Source organism: Akebia trifoliata, chromosome 5 (assembly GCF_017979445.1).
Source record: "Akebia trifoliata isolate Shusen 1 chromosome 5, ASM1797944v1, whole genome shotgun sequence".
Classification (NCBI taxonomy): Eukaryota; Viridiplantae; Streptophyta; class Magnoliopsida; order Ranunculales; family Lardizabalaceae; genus Akebia; species Akebia trifoliata.
The window spans coordinates 32,074,840-32,092,021 of NC_141379.1; the positions used below are offsets into that span (position 1 = coordinate 32,074,840).

Here is a 17,182-nt window from a genome sequence, read left to right on the forward strand (position 1 = left end):
TGCAGTAGCAATGAATGGGATTAGTGACGGTGTGAGAGAACCGATGATGGCGTTGAGCAAGAGTTGGTCTTGACGGATCCATATGAGATAATCGGGATTGGGTGATGAGACACCGTTTTGCATGATGGTGGAAGGTGGACATGGCTTTGTTCCATCAATAAATCCGAGTAAGTCGTAGCCGATGAGAAGCGTTTGAAATTGGAGCCTCCATGCGGTGTAATTTGTGGATGTGAGTTTTAGGGGTGCTTGTGCTGAAACGTTAATAGCAATGAGGTGTGTGGTGTTGTCTAGAGGATTAATGACGGTGGGGTGGGGGGTGGTTGATGACGGTGTGGTGGGAGTGGAGGCCATGACTTAGAAAGAAAATTTTTGTGGTGGAGGTGTGATCGGCTAGCGTTAAGAAATGGGTGGCGTTAGCCTTGAGGCTCTGATACCATGTAAAGGTCTTATTTGATTTAGAATTCTTAGATTATTGTTACAAATGCCCAAATAGGGTATTTATAGGCATTACAAGAATAATCTAGAAAGTCTTAGTTATCATATTCTAGAAGATTGTAAGAATAATCTAGAAAGTCTTAACTATCCTAATCTAAAAGTTTGTAAGAATAATCTAGAAAGTCCCAACTATCATAATCTAGAATATTACAAGAATAATAAAGAATAATCAAGAATAATCCGGAGATATCCTATTAAGAAGAACCTTGACACCAAATTGAAAAAGAAAGAGAACCCTTTATTTGTTTCTGTGTTACAAAGGTTTAACAGTTATGGGGAAGGCAAGTAAATGGCTTAGAAGCTTCTTGACTGGTAAGAAAGAGAAGGAGAAAGAGAAAGGATGTAACAATCAGTTTTGTTCAATTTCTATTGACAAACCAATGACACCAATGATCAATCCTCCTAACACTCCTAGAGAGAAGAAAAGATGGAGTTTTCGGAGATTGTCGGCAACCAAGGATACAAATTCTATGGATTCAATTCCCACCAACTCGCCATCGGTGATGCAAGCCATGTTAGAATCTGAGAATGAGCAGAAAAAGCATGCAATGGCCATGACTACTGCTGCTGATGCGGTGATCCGGCTAGCTTCCTCTGCCACTACAAGATCCAGTGTGATCGAAGAAGCCGCTGCAATCAAAATTCAGTCCCTCTTCCGTTCTTATTTGGTACAAAATTTTATATCTCTCATGTCAAATTATGTTGATCAATCTCAGACTCCACACTTAAAAAAAATACATGTATCTCTGTTTTGTGGGCTTGTTTACAGGCAAGGAAGGCACTATGTGCATTGAGGGGGTTAGTGAAGTTGCAAGCGTTGGTACGAGGTCACCTAGTGAGGAAACAAGCAACCACTACCCTCCGGTGTATGCAAGCATTGGTGACCGTTCAAGCTAGAGCTCGAACACAAAGAATCCGGAAGGCTGAGGAAACAAAATCGATTCATAGAAAATCTACACAGGACAACCGCTTTAGACAAGCTTATAATGTAAGTCTCCTCTTGAAACACTTTCAAGTTCATAATGTTCCAATCTCCCAAACTAAAGTCGCACAGATCCACAAAAAAGAATCATCATAGAATATGACTATGGAGATGGTGAGACGAGATATATGTTATATCCCAAAGGAGTTATAATTGGAGATGCCATTGTTTCTTGTGCATAAGTTCCTAACTCAATGGGATATGTGAGTTGAATTCTTCAATAACTGATATGTACTTTTGATCTTTATGTGTGTAGATGGATAGAGGAGTGGAGGAAAATGTTAAGATTGTGGAAATGGATCTTGGAGATTTGAGGGGAAATTCGAAAGGAAGGTATAGCTATTCAACTCACACACAAGTTGAAAGAGCGGATCATAGATTCTCGACACACTCTACGGGTCACCATGCTCATTCAAAGCAAGAACATCAATACCAAATGTCGCCTGCTCAATCAGCGTTGACGGATACGAGTCCAAGAGCTTACAGTGGACATTTTGAAGACTATTACTTCGGCATAAGGCAGAGCAGCCCCCAGTACCACTTGGGTGTATCCAGACCAGATTCAACAAAAGTCCCTTTCACTTCACCAAAGCCGGAATATGAAGATTCCATATCCCATGAGTACCCATTTTTTCCAAACTACATGGCTAACACGGAATCATTTAAGGCAAAAGCCCGATCACAGAGTGCACCAAAGCAACGACCGGACGCATATGAGAGACAACCAAGCAGGCGAAAGGCATCAATTGAAGCAAAGATTGTTCCTCGGGTTGTTCGGATGCAGCGCTCATCTTCACATGTGGGTTCCACTGCTCATGGATACAAGAACCCATGGTCGATTAAGCTTGATAGATCATCAGTGTCACTCAAGGACAGCGAGTGTGGTTCGAGCAGTACAGTTCTTACAAATAACAACTACTGCAGATCTCTGTTAGCATATGAGATGAGTACCTATTAACTCGAAATCACAATATTTGACAGAGATAATAGAAAATTTGTCCAATGTTTAAAAGGAGAGTGATCAGTGCATGAAATGTTCAATCACGATGTGGTTAAATCACAAACTTTGTGATTAAATCAGAAAAAATAGAAGATGACGATGATGTACTAGTAAGGGAAGATGATTTTGAAAAAGATTATGGCGATCGTTTTACAGATGAAGTGTTAGATAATGAAGATGCAGGTGCAGATGACATTGAGTTTGATCGGTTAATGAACCGTAACTTGCACTCATGATTGTAATCTTTTTACACTTCGAACAATATAAAACTTAATTATGTTGTTGACCTATGGTTACTTCTTGTAATTTAATGTGGTTTGGTGATTTATTATTATAATTTGACTTGGTAATTGATTATATAATATGAGAACACCACTTATAGAAACAATTATTCGGTCCTAACCCTAGCTCAAATTTTTTCACTATTTTTTTCCCCTTGTTTCTTGATTTTACCGTATTTTCCCTTGCCGACTTATTCCCGAACTCCTACTTGGTGACTATGGATTTAATAACTCAAATTTCTTTTTATAAATCTTGCTTTTGTTTTGGTTCTGCACTTCTAGGTGTTTTGGTTCACAATTTTGGAGACAGAGTATGATGAGTAATGCATTTCACAAGAACAAATATGGCTAAATAGTAATTCATAGAAAGAAATGTGGTGAAAGAAGTTATTAATCATGGGAAGCGCTTGGAGGCCCTAAAGAAAATCAAACATTTTTTAATATATGAGCTAAAAGTTACAGAATGGGCTGATTTTTTGTGAGGATGATCTTTATAATGAGAAGATCATCCTCACAAAAAATAAACCCATTCTGAAACTTCTAACCCCATCAAACGTTGTTCACAAATAATTGACGGTCCACAATTCTTCAACTTGTAAACTGGGTTTAGAAGTTTTATAATGGTTTGATTTTTTTGTGAGGAAGTTCTCCTCACCATAGAGATCATCCTCATAAAAAAATCAGTCCGTTCAAACTTCTAACCCATGTGGCATACAATAGTCTTTGAGCAAAAAATCACTCTAGGTCTTTATGGTGGTGTAACCATCAGGACCGATAACAATATAACGGTCAAATAACTGTGGTGAGGCCAAAGATAATATTAAAAATTCTTTGAACTAATGTGTTTCAATATGGAATTTGAAATAGATATTTGAACTCAAATAATGAAGAAGAAAAAAATGAAAAGTTGGTATTAATGTCACGAATTGACATCACTTAATGGTGTTCATCCAATTAAGTTGAAATGACATCTCATCTGCATATATTTTTCATCCTCTAGTTTCCATTCAAACACGGCAAATGAATTTAATGCAGTCTTGTTGTTACATCTTTTGAAATTCGAATAAAACTCAGAGCCCTAGAATTACATCAAGTTTTTAAAAGTTAAAAAAAAAAGAAAAAAAATGTCAATCATGATCTTTCTTAAATCTGAACCCTAATTATATAGAATTCCAAAACAAGAAACAAATCAAGATTATCAATTTGAAGACTGTAATTTTATCTTACATTGAGAATACATCGAAGATCTTTTTATCTGAGAAACGCAAACGTTCTGGAGATGGATTCAAGGCTCAAGGGGAAATGCTAGTTAAAGAGAAAGAAGTTGAGAAACAAAGACAATAATAAGTTTAAGCGGGAAAAGATTTTACCGAAGCTAGGCAATTTCTAGGAAGTCGTGTTTGGTAATTTGGTTACGACTTAAGAGTAACGAGTATGACCCAAGTCACGTGACATGATTCCTTTGGAACGATTTTTAGAGGAAAAATACAATATCATCCTCAACTTTTGCTAACGCCACACCAAGATGTGAGTTAATTCTTAACTGATTTACATTTGAATTGGGGTGTCATTAGCAAAAGTTGGTGTGACAATATAATGACTATTACCCAAACGTGTCAACTCGATAAAAAGTCTCCGAGTTAGATCTTAATAAAGATATCTATGAAATCAAAACATTTGTGGATAATTAATTCAAGCTACAGCAGGTTCACTCAACTCTTATTTTATCTGACTAAATTAATGCATTTTGATGAGCCGTCGTCAGATGCACATGACATGCTCGTTAAATTTTACTTAAATCCAAACTCTATTGAGTTTCAAAATGCAGGATTTGAAGCCGACTGGAATAAAACCAGATGTTGTAAAAGAAAAACTTCTAATTGCATTTACTTCAGTTTCTAAAAACAAAGTCCCCTCTCTTCATCCTGAAAAGAAAAGACAGAAAGTTAGTTCCAAGCTATGTCATCAATCTCCATCCAACTCCTTCATTGGAAAAACTGATAAACCCACGACTTCAAATTTCGAAACAAAAGCAAATGGTGTCACAAAACATCCCAAGGTCTTAGACATCCTGCTTGACTGTAGTCTCCTTAAAGCTCTTAGTCAACCATATTGCAGTCTCCCTTGGAGATACCTTCCCAGGTCCGAATGGCTTCAATAACACCCCAAGCTCTTCAATCCTCTCCTGTTGTAAGAGCTGTGCACTAAACTCAAGCAACCCTTCCAAGGCCTCGGCCCGTTGCTGGTACGATGAGGGGTCAAACCGTTGCTGCCTTGACGACCTAACCGTTGGATTCCGATCAGAGCTTTCACTATCACCCTCCCACCCCATGTATAATGCACTGTGTCGAAGCTCATGCCAAGCATCAGAGAAGCTTGCCCGGGCAAAGGATCTGTCATGAATCTGGATCGTACACTTGTCCTTTGTGATTGAACGGTCTCCACAATCTGGTGAGGATGTTGATGAAGTTCTTCGGATGGGAAAGAATGGGTCCTCGGATGAGACCAATGGGAATTCAGCTATCCTGTCAATTCGAGGAGCATTTACAGAGACATCTGGTGAGTTCATGCGTCGGAGGAGACTGACGTTGGGTCTGCTAGGGGATTCGAGTGTTGCAGCTCTTGTAGGCGTGGGCAGTGGTAGAGAGGCACGGCGAGTTGGCTGGGCAGATTTATTTGCAGGAGTTCGTGATGCTGGAAGCTGCATAAAAGAACATTCAGTATTTTAATGTTGAAACTTTAAATTACACTCCAGCACTGACAAGATGTCTAGATTTAAACCTCTTAGAAAGACCATAATCGTGTTCTTGCCTACATAATATCCTTTACACCACATAAACAGTCCCAAGCATTCCATGTATCCAGTATTTTAATAAGAGAGCACAAACTTAATGTTGGAACTTGAAATTACGAGGCAGTGAAGTTAGATTGGACAGTTACTATCATATGAGGGTTGTTTCTTTGCAACGAAAATCCTAGGTGGAAACTGTCCGATGCTTATTTACTACAGGTACGGAAAGCAAAGTGTATACCACAAGTTTCCTTACTTGACTAATCAACTAAAGGAAAGCAAACATATTATCCATAAACATCAAATTATGTTGGAAAGACAATGTTTTACCTTAAAGAATAGACCACTACAACAAAACTTATAATTTCAGAAGTGAACCACTTGCTCTATATAATGTAGTATATAGGCTTACCGATTCATGTTTTGAACCAATGTAGGCCACTTTTGATGGCTCTGTTCGTCTCCTGGGTGTTACAGAAATTTTTGCAGTAGTCAATCTCGGTGTCTTGGGAATACTTGAAGTCTTAGAAGTTATCAGCTTATCAACACGTATCTCTTCATGGATGCTCTCAACTGATAGATCTGAAAACTTTCGATCCACATAACTAGGGAACTCATGTTTCCTTTGAGTAGAACAGCGAGAATCTTGCCCAGTCCCTGATATACTTGGATTCAAGACCCTGTCATTGCTGAATGATCGTCTTCGTTCTCTTTCTGTGAAGATATGAACATCTTCTGGATCTGAAAATCTAGTTTTCTTTATGTAATTGGATTCTGGCCAATTCATCCTTAATGTATTGCGTCTGGGGCTATTACATTTTAGATGGACCTTAAGAACATGAGGCTGAAGGTGTGGGTGCCTGAGAAGATCTGCAGCCTGGCACAATGGAGGATACGATTTGAAGTGGAGAAGAAATTCAAAAGATAAATATAAAAATGAGATAAAGATGAATGGTGGAAATCTAAAATCTGAGTCTTGGACTACATTTTGTACACAGGAGGGAAGCTGTGCATGAAGGTTACATGCAGAGCCCGTGGTGCCCCTTTGGAGATCTTCAAAATTTTGACCCAAGTCAAAGATATTGACCGTTTCCATCATACTCACTTGGAAAATCAGAAACATATGGAAAATGGTTCAGAAAAATTTACAAATCAGATTTCTAAGACCATTCACTGGGATGATACTGGCCCGAGGATTTTCCTTGGTGGACCCATCAAATGATGGGTTCCTTGGACCCGTGTCAATAATATCACAGGAATGCTTTTGCATTTACCACTAGCTTTCTCATTTACAGGTTATCCTAAGCAAAGGCAGATGAATGTATGAGCACGTGAAGATAAAAGCGGGATAGCACATACACTTGGTCTAAGTTCTGGATTTTTCCGCAACATGCTTTTCACAAGTCCCCGACTGAAGAAAAAAAAGTGTTAATTGATGCAAAATTCACGAGTAAGTTAGATTTATTCAAGGATCTCACACCATCTCACATTATCACACACCAATCTCAAGACAGGCGTTGTTCTTTCCAAAACTAAATTAATTATTTTTTTTTTTTTAAGTAATGATTCGTGTGTTATAAGTTGTTAACTTATCATAGCTAGAATATTGTAGGCTTCAGTTACATAGTCAGCATAAAACTTGGCATGAATTCTTTAGAAAATAACTGTATACTGTAAATATGTAATATGTGAAAAAGAACAAGCACTCACAATGCACCAGAATACATGGTCGGAAGTGGTGCAACTATAGACTTGTTTATTTTGTTGATGAGCGCTTGCATGTCCTGATCAGATAGAAGAAATAATGCGAAGTCCCATTATAAGATATTTGAAACACAGATGAGAAGCTCAGTTAGAATATTTAAGATGAACTGAAAAGCAGTGCCATAAAAGGTAAATACATACGTTAAAAGATTAAATGGAGTGAGCCCTACCGGTACTATTCATACATGTTAAATTACATCCATAACATACAAAGGCATTAAATAAATTGCGGAACAGTGAAAATCTAGAGTGAGCATGCAGTTTTACAGGTTGTTTTGACTGTAGAAAGTGCTCACCTAAATTTCTTTTAATCTCAGAGCTAGAGCTCTGTTTGCAATGCACTGTTTACGTTAGTACTGAGTCCTAATTCCTAAGTATCAAATGCCATGGTATTGTAGCCTGAGCCCTTTGATTGGTTTCCAAATTTTGCATTAACCTTGCTCTATGGTTGACAAACCCATTTCATGTTGAAATACAGAAACCATAATTCAATGGACTTTTCTAGTGGGGAGTGGCATCATATTATTAAGAAATTTGACTTGTGCATGTGTTTGTATATGTTCATATCAGTCAAACAATCAAATCATTACTATTACAGGGCTTAGTACATAATTTCCGAAGAAAACTTTACGTGAGAAATTGTACTAAATGATACCCTAGAATTTGTGGACTCCTTTACCAGCATAGTTTTTTCAATGACGTAAAAAATCACAGAGATTACACAGAAATCTACAGTATTTTATGTAGATGTAAGTGTAAAATGACACGGCAGCTTACAAAGGCTTTAAAAGCAGACTTGTGAGCAGTCATTTCATATATACAGCACCCTGAAGAAACAAAGCATATGTTAAGTACCCAGCAAAAGAATTAAAAATCAATCAAGAATAGAAAAATTATCCAATGCTTTACCTAAAGACCAAATGTCTGACTTAGAACCATATGGAATGTCAGCAAGAAGCTCAGGGCACATATAGCTGGGAGTTCCAACAACCTGCATTAAAAGCCGATAACCCATGTTAATTGAACAATCGTGCATAAGTATAAACTTGGAGTCAAACCCATTATGTCATCCATGTCACTCACCGAGGAGGCAAGGTCATCTGATGTCAACATCTTAGCAAGTCCAAAATCACCTGATTCAAGCAGCTTACATATGAATATTAGAATATAAATATTGGCAACCGGTGCTTTAGCATTCTTAAGAAAATTTCCATGAGTCAGCAAAGACAAAATATGATGCACTTACCTAAACGTATGTCTTGATCTTTCGTCAAAAATATATTTGAACACTGAAGCAAATGTGGACTACTATCAGTATACAACACTACAGCTTCAGAGAAATTCAGATGACTAGCATCTCACAACTGATACCTCCACAAGTTGTTTTGGGAGTTGTAACTGACCTTGACATCTCGATGAAGAATATGATTCATGTGCAAGTAATCGAGTGCCATGAGAAGTTGAACAAGCCACTTACAAAGCTTCTGTTCACATTACAAATATTTAAGTGTCAACGATTATAAACGACTTGTTTCAACAAAATAATGTGAATAGTGTGTTTGTTTGTATATGCGCAAGGAAATCTGAGGAGTTGGTCAGCAATAACTGTCCTCTGTGTTGGTCATGCCAAATATTGCAAAGTGGCACACTCTTTTGGCCCACTGACCCATGAACTTTTGGTCCACCACCGTGGACCTTCACACTGACAATCGCACTGATTGATGATTTCTAGCCATTGGATCTGAGAAATTTCATCATGAACAAGAACTGTGGGTAAAAAGCCAATAGATGTGAATTGAGGTAGTGAGAGCATACAAGCATAAGACATAGATTTAGACAATTAAATGGAGGAACGGGATTTATTCACTCGACCCAAAAGGTTTAGGATAAGGTTTTGACGACAATGGATTTAGAGGTAGTTAAAGTCAATATGAAAACACTTGAATTAACAGAAGACATGGATTTAGACAACTGAATGGAGGAAAATGATTCCAGCAACCCCGAATTTTTGGGGGGAAATTTATGGTGATGATATGGATTTTAGCATTTTTCAACGTGAACCAGGTCCATTGGTAAAAAACATAAGGGCTTCAACAACTCGAAGAAAATTGCTCAAAACCAATGGCTAGAAATCACCGATCAGGCTATTTTTGGTGTATAGGTCCAGCAAGGGTCAACCAAATAATGAGGTCAGTGGGTCGAAAGTGTCACGTGCCAAGCTTTGCCATGGCCAACACAGGGAACAAGTATCTGTGACCAACACCTATATATCTTGAAGATATGATCACCTCTTCGGGGAAATGAACATTGTTGGCTCTTTTTATAGCTTCTGCCCTGTAAAATAAATAGAAGTAGCACAAAAACTGAAAGTTATGAAAAAAATCAAGAACCCCTCATGCTCAAGCAGATTGCTTCACCATTTCTCAAATGATTCATTTTAGGAAGAAAGGGAACTTACATGTCCCCACCCTCACAATAACCTATTATGATGCATACATAGCAACCCTGAGAATAGAAGTCGTTAATATTGTCAAGTGAAGAACCCAACCAAGACTAAGACATGCATTTGATAATACTATGAGTGGCATAAAGAATAACAATAAGCAGAAACCAAACACTCATGCCTTAAGCTCATTTATTGTTTAAAATTAAAATATAATGTTTTAAAACTTGCAACTCAGGCTCATATTTTCCATGTTTAACTGAATTGAGGCACTGCATTATTCGGAGCATTGTGTATATGAATAATGATAATGGACGTGAAGTATACAAGGTAATTGATCAGGTGTTCTTTATAATTATTTGTTTCGTTTCTGCTAACCACTCCTGTAGGGTTTCTTTTCCACCTTCATTTTGTTAGAGCTCTGCTGCTCCTCTCCACTAGGGTTTCTCTTCCACCTTTGTACAGCTCTAACCTTTTTTTTTTAAATTATCTTATTACCAACCAAAAAGAGATGAAAATCTATTCCAGTTTGGCAATTAATGGTAGAGTTATACGCCTATACATGCACTACACCTTGAGAAAATGATCCTATAGGTGACACCTAATCAAAAGGCATTATAAAGAACAGAAGTTGAAGGGGGGTGTGAGATTTTAGAGGAGTTCAAGGGTGTCTTCTTCGAAGGAATTCTTTTAAGATGGGATATAATCTATAAGTAAGAGGATTAACTTTGTACTCCTTTTGATGGTCAGCTCGACCATCTTTAATCTATAATACCCTTATACCTTTCAAGAGAAAAAAGAAGAAGAGGACGGAAGAGAAGTGAAAAATTGTAAGATCAAGAAGAAGAAAAAAAAACAAAGTTCGAAGGTATATTTCAAATATATCTCGCAAGTGATAACATCTTCAAGAACACACAAATGAACTTTCTTGAGTTAAAGGGGTAAAAGATGGAAAACAATAAAATGGATTAAAAAGGTAAAAGAGGAAAGATAGGAAAGTTATAGGGGGGTGCATTGTAAAGGGAAGAAAGATGGATCCCACAAAACTACAGCTTAATGGAATGGTTAAAGGGGTAAAAATGAAAAAAAAAAAATGGATGAATTTTATTAAAGAACTTCGAGGAGGTTAAAGGGGTAAAAGATGAAAAACAATCAGATAGGTTAAAAGGGATAAAAGAGAAAATATAGTAAAGTTAGAAGGAGTGAAGAGTAAATGAAATAAAGTGAACCCCAAAAAACTATAGCTTGATGAGAAATTTATCCCCACCTCTCACACACACACACACAAATGTAGCATTGTGACCTAAAGTCGGGTTAAGGGGGTAAAAGCGGAAAAAACTAAAGTTGGAAGAGTATTATTAAATAAAATTGAGATTAAAAGGAGTAAAAGATGAAAAATAATAAAGTAGATTAAAGTGATAAAAGAGGAAAGATAATAAAGTTAGAGAAGATGAAGAATAAAGGATATAAAGTGGACCTTACCGTTATTAAAAAAAAAATTGAAGTTAAGAGGTAAAAAATAAAAAACAATAAAATGGCTTAAAGAGATATAATAAAGTTAGAGGGAGGAAGAGGAAAGACGAAGAAATGTGGTGTAGGTCGATGGGACATTTGTCCAACCACAAAACTGTAGCTGAGTAGACATTTATCCCCAACTCAAAAAACACAAACTGTAACAACTCAGTTATGTTTATTATATATATATAATAAAACACAAATAAATTGGAACAGTTGTGTGTGACACAAACGTCCCATCATATACAATTTTGTGGGTTAAACCTCCCATCAAGTTATAGTGACATGGGACCCACTTTATTTCTTTTATTCCTCCGCTAATTTTATTATATTTTATCTTCTACCCCTATAATCCACTTTATTATTTTTCATCTTTTACCCCTTTAATCTCAATTTTTTTAATAATACATCTCCAACTCTATTTTTTTTCCACTTTTACCCCCTTAACCCAAAAGAAGATGTCCCATCTTCTAACTTTACTATATTTTCTCTTTTACCCATTTAATCCACTTTATTGTTTTTCCTCTCTTACCCCTTCAATCTCAATTTTTTTTAATAATATCCCTTCCATCAAGCTATAGTTTCTTGGGACCCACTTCACTTCATTTATTCTCCACCTCCCCTAACTTCACTATATTTCCTCTTTTACCCCTTTAATCCACTTTATTGTTCTTCATCTTTTATCCATTTAATCTCAATTCTTTTATAATAATACCCCTCCAACTTTATTTTTTTTTGCTTTTACCCCCTTAACCCGAGAGAGATGCCCATGCCGTAGGCACGGGTGAACTCTAGTATATATATGTAGGAGAATGCTAACATCCAAGACCTTATGGGAACATTAGAATTCTCCATTACATTCACTTTCCAATAATATCCTTCCCATTTTGTCTTTTAATAAAAAAGACAAGGATATATTAGTATTTTACGTAATAAATGCATTTAGTATACACTTAATAAAGGCATTTATTACGTTAGCATTGATTGTCAAAGCATTTATATACATAAGGCATTTAAAATCAAAATACTAAAATGTCCGTATCATTTATTATGCTAAGACCAATATACCCTTGTCTTTTTCACTAAAAGACAAAATGGGTAAAAGGTATTATTGAATCTTAAATGTAGTGGAGAATGCTAACGTCCCCATGAGGTCTTAGACGTTAGCATAACCCGTATATATATATATACAAAACTATAGCAACTCAGTTGTGTTTTATTATATATATATATATATATATATATATATATATAATAAAACACAACTGAGTTGCTACAGTTTTGTGTTTTTTGAGTTGGGAGTAAATGTCCTCTCAACTACAGTTTTATGGTTGGACAACTCTCCCATCGACCTACACCACACTTTTGTCTTTCCTCTTTACTCCCTCTAATGTTATTATATCTCCTCTTTAACCCATTTTATTGTATTTTTTTTTTATTTACCTCGTAACCTCAAAATTCTTTAATAACAACATTAGGGCCCACTTTTGTGGGAGACAAATCCAACTAGGATAAACCTCCCATCACCTACAATTTTGTGGGATAAACCTCCCATCAAGTTATAGTCTTGTGAGACCCACTTTATATCCTTTAATTTTCATCTCCTCTAACTTTACTATTTTTCCTCTTTTACCACTTTATTATTTTTCATTTTTTACCATTTTAATCTCATTTTTTTAATAATACCCCACCAACATTAGTTTTTTCCGTTTTTACCCCGTTAATCCGACTTTAAGGCCCAGTACTACATTTATTTATTTTTTTAAGAGGGGAGGGGGGATAAACCTCCCATCAAGCTATAGTTTTGTGGGGTCAACTTTATTTCCTTTACACTTCACTCCAAACTTTATTATATTTTCTCTTTTATCCCTTTTAACCTACTTTATTTTTTTCATCTTTTACTACTTTAACCTTAAAAAATTCTTTAATAATATCCTTCCAACTTTATTTTTTCACTTTTACCCCTTTAACTATCCCATCAATCTATAGTTTTGTGGGACCAACTTTATTTCTTTTACACTTCACCCCCTATAAAGTTTCAATATTTCCTCTTTTACCCATTTAACCGACTTTATTGTTTTCCATCTTTTACCCCTTTAACCTTAAAAGTTTTCAATAATACCCTTCCAACTATATTTTTTACACTTTTACCCCCCTTAACCCGAGAAGATGTTCCTGTCGTAGGTACAGGCGAACTCTAGTGTATGTATATATATATATACATACATTGCATGTTTTCTTCTTCCCATAATCTCTACAAGCCCTAGTCATTTTGCAAATGTAACCATCTATGACTTTTGTTCTTCTACCAATATTTTTCCATTTATTCCCTACTTTTAGTACTTTCTATATGTTGAATGCATCCACTACTCATCCACTTGTTCTTCTAGGTTAGAGTGGTGCTAGTATACTTGCTTAATTATAATGGTTGTTACACTCTAGTATTGTTTTTTGGTTGAAGGATTGAAACACAAAAATTGGAGGTATGGAGTTAGGGATGTGATTTATGGAAATTAAACTTTGGAATATGATATTTGAATTTTTGCTATAAAAAAAATTGAATTTTAATAATATTTTCCCTTTTCTAATATTTTCCCATTATTCTATCGTCACTAGGATTATTTATTTATTGAAAGACCTTGATTGTAAGACTTACACCTTATGGCTCTTGAAAAACCTTGACTTATGCCTTAGCATTTAAAAACACAAGTACAATGAGTATTTTGTGAAATAGAGTTGTAAAACTAATACGGTTATTACCAATCCAAGAGTAGACAATTGGCAAATAAATTTGTTGCCTTGCAAGTCTCTTTCCATCACCAAGGATGAGAAATACGAGAAAAGTATTTCAAAAAATCATTTGAAAGCTTTTCCTGTCCAATAACATAACATATTATCTATAAAAGCATCAACAAAATAATTATAATTTCATCTTGTGAAAGATATTAGTTATACTTTTGCCAAGTCTAAAATTTCATCTTCTTTACACGCAATAAACTTCCAAAACAGATGGCCAACTTTAAGCTCTAAATACATATAGTTTATATGTAAACCGGAGAACTTTATGTAATATCTATTTCTATTTACTTAAAAAAGGCAGGGAAGCCCTCAACCATCCACAATATAAAAGAAGCAACAAAATTGCACTAAGAAGAATGATCTACAATGAACACCCATACTTCGCAAATATTTTCAGTGACATACTATAAATAAATAAACACTTTAGAAAGATACATAAAGTTCAAGGAAACATCAAATTAAAGTCACTGACAAGTGTCAACAACAGTCCTTGAATAAAAACTACAGTATGAAAAGGTGGAAGATAGACACCACTATCAATAATGAAAAACAAAGAATACTTACCTTCTCCACCCAAGAATCTTTGTACTCCACAATAAAAGGATTTCGCACTTTGGAAATCAACTCCATCTATACAATCAGGAAACAAATCAGTATCGTAAAACCTAGAAGTATGGCAGCATTAACAAACCAAATATGCATCATGTTCCTCATACATCTGAAATATCATCTAATCAATTACATCCTGTCTAACTCCAAGGAACATCCAATCACATAACAAATTCAAAAAAAAATGTGTTTCCTAAACTAATTTTCAAATAGTTCTAAGCAATATCCAGGTTTAACATCTAGCCATATCCAGGCTATTACTTAGGATTACTGGCAACAACGTTGCCAAAGTGTAGAAGTGTTTCAGGTTCACTTGTAAAATAGTATGTCAGACTTTGTTCTCCTCTTTTTCGGTGCATTTCCTTTCAAAAAATGCACAAGTCTTTCAATTTCAACTTTCATACATAAAAAATAAAAATCATACATAAAAGCTTTGTGAACTGGAATTCATTCCTCAATTTCAAGTAGTACTCACTTCCAACCATTCACTTCTATAAAGGCAAACTATAGAATCATCATCATCATACATAACAGCCATATCCCAAAAGTCTAGGGACAGATGAATAATTATTGATCCTTCAGATTTGGTTGAACAAAAGAAAGAAAAAAAAACAAATATATTGCAAAGAAAGCTGACCTCCTGGTGAGCAGACCTCCGGCACCTATCAGTCTGGCGGGCAAGACGAATCTTCTTCAAGACATACCTTATAATAGCAAATTTAGAAGGGTACAAAATCAGAAAAGTTGGAAAAAAAATGATTTTAAACATCAATTAAAAATCTCAAAGTTATAGCATTCATCCACACTTTTTCTTTTCATGCTTATGCCTCACGAGAAGAGCAGAACCGAAAGCCCCTTTGCCAATCTGCTCCAGTATCTCGTACTGCTCCATTTAAGTTTCAATTATTATTCTCTCTCCAAAACCTTCAAAAGAATTTCAACCCAAAGACACGATCAATGTAAAATTACAACTTAAAGCCAAAAGAAGATGAATTTCACTAGAATAAGAAACAAATTACATATTTACGACTTAAAATGCACAAATTATGTTTCAATTTGCCAAGATATTACTTAACTAAATCCTTAATAAAATTCGTATTTACTTAACAAATCCTTCACAAACGAAGAAAGAAGAAAAAAAAAAAAAAAAGCAAAATCTCAAATCGTGCAAAGCATAAATGCAACTCAATTGGATCCAACTCTGGAAAATATTTTGCGTATCCAAAAAATTGACCAGAGAATCCCTCTAACAAGTGAATAATCTCGGGTTTCTCACATTAAAAGCACGCATTTCTTTAAAATATGCTCAAATAACAGCAAATCATAAGTTTCGCTGCCGCGTGGAGCCAATTCATCTATCACCAAAAATAGTATTAAAAAAAATTACATGAATCCAACTTTGTATTCCAGAACCTAACGAAGCATTTCGGTTCATTGAAACAGATTAAAAATACAAACACATTCAAACAGGGATGAAACCCTAGAAATAAAGATTCATACAACCACGTCCACAATAAGATTCAAGAAATGGAAATTTTCTAAAGCCAAAAAAAAGTGAATAAATCCACGAGAAAAAAAAGATATCTTTTAGAAAATTAATATGAGTGAACAACTATGTGCATCCAGCTCGAAAAAAAATAGGACGAAATGACACTAAAATAGGCCTCAGAAATCGAGAAAAAGAAAAAAAAAAAAAAAAAAAACAGAGCGCATAAGAACTACATTTAAAAATAAACAACTTTCTCCGATTAAAATCACATTTCTCCTGAAAACCAAAAAAGATCAAAAAATCAAAGCCAAACGTTCTACCAAAATTGCATCACTACGCTTCACAGATCTCCGAAACGTCAAAAAATCACAAATTTCTCGTACTCTAAGATTACACTTCTCTCTCAAAAACCAAAAAGAACAAACTATGATATCCAAGAAGAAAGGGAAAAAAAAAAAAACTAAATCACGTCACTTCGCTTACACAAGTCATCGAAACACCAAGAAAAATCACAAAAAGAATCTCACACAGAACTCGAATGCTCAAAGCACAAAAGACTTTCAAAATGACAAATGCGCCATTAAAACTCTAGCAGAAATTTCAACGAAGTTAAGTCCAAGTGCAGTAAAAATGTTAAAAAAGAAATTATAAGAACAGTAAAGTAGAAAAAAAAAATATTTAAAAAAAACTGTCAAAACAGTAGATCAGAGCATAACAGCATAAAAAGCTTAAAATTATACCTGAAGTCGAAGATATTTCGATCAACGAGATCTCTTACAAGTCTATCGAAGAACAATTGCTGGAAACCTCAACATTTGCTCCTCTTCTCTCGTTTACATTCAGAGAGAGCGCCAAACGATGCAAAAGCAAGCGTGATATAAGGAATTCGAAGTTCAAAATGAGAGAGAGAGAGAGAGAGAGGTCAAAGTGACTTTTTTTCGTTTGTGTTTGTTTTTTCTGTTTTTGGGGATTCTGAAAACTCGAAAAATGTTTGTTTGTGTTTGATTTTTCACT

The 17,182-nt window shown here is 35.3% G+C and overlaps 2 protein-coding genes across 3 annotated transcripts; one reads left to right on the plus strand and one right to left on the minus strand.

Annotated features, from left to right (window-relative positions):
* The first annotated feature begins 696 nt into the window (after positions 1-696).
* LOC147402249 (protein IQ-DOMAIN 19-like) lies at positions 697-2,859 on the plus strand. The gene is made up of 3 exons (XM_086443854.1): positions 697-1,163; positions 1,265-1,483; positions 1,734-2,859. Exons 1-3 carry the CDS (start codon positions 768-770, stop codon positions 2,433-2,435), a joined length of 1,317 nt encoding a protein of 438 aa, XP_086299980.1. The 5' UTR covers positions 697-767; the 3' UTR covers positions 2,436-2,859.
* A 1,758-nt stretch (positions 2,860-4,617) lies between these two features.
* Positions 4,618-17,182, minus strand: LOC147402250 (serine/threonine-protein kinase Nek2-like). 2 transcript variants are annotated; one of them, XM_086443855.1, is made up of 15 exons: positions 16,909-17,182; positions 15,486-15,603; positions 15,317-15,383; positions 14,635-14,700; positions 9,772-9,818; positions 9,602-9,647; positions 8,717-8,797; positions 8,560-8,602; positions 8,397-8,446; positions 8,223-8,304; positions 8,091-8,140; positions 7,260-7,333; positions 6,909-6,960; positions 5,962-6,426; positions 4,618-5,459 (listed from the first exon to the last, which is right to left on the minus strand). In XM_086443855.1, exons 2-15 carry the CDS (start codon positions 15,569-15,571, stop codon positions 4,821-4,823), a joined length of 1,848 nt encoding a protein of 615 aa, XP_086299981.1. In that variant the 5' UTR covers positions 15,572-15,603; positions 16,909-17,182; the 3' UTR covers positions 4,618-4,820. The 2 variants fall into 2 exon arrangements, with proteins under 2 accessions (XP_086299981.1, XP_086299983.1); XM_086443857.1 differs by lacking the exon at positions 16,909-17,182 and adding an exon at positions 16,652-16,770.

Bases quoted from the DNA above. Each gene is read 5' to 3' on its own strand.
- LOC147402249 (XM_086443854.1), top strand. From the start codon at position 768: ATGGGGAAGGCAAGTAAATGGCTTAGAAGCTTCTTGACTGGTAAGAAA. The intron at 1,164-1,264 runs GTACAAAATTTT...GCTTGTTTACAG, and splicing joins CCCTCTTCCGTTCTTATTTG to GCAAGGAAGGCACTATGTGC. The intron at 1,484-1,733 runs GTAAGTCTCCTC...TTATGTGTGTAG, and splicing joins GCTTTAGACAAGCTTATAAT to ATGGATAGAGGAGTGGAGGA.
- LOC147402250 (XM_086443855.1), bottom strand. From the start codon at position 15,571: ATGGAGCAGTACGAGATACTGGAGCAGATTGGCAAAGGGGCTTTCGGT. The intron at 14,701-15,316 runs GTCAGCTTTCTT...CTGATTGTATAG, and splicing joins GGAGGTCTGCTCACCAGGAG to ATGGAGTTGATTTCCAAAGT. The intron at 6,427-6,908 runs GTATGTGCTATC...CCATTGTGCCAG, and splicing joins ATCCAGAACTTAGACCAAGT to GCTGCAGATCTTCTCAGGCA.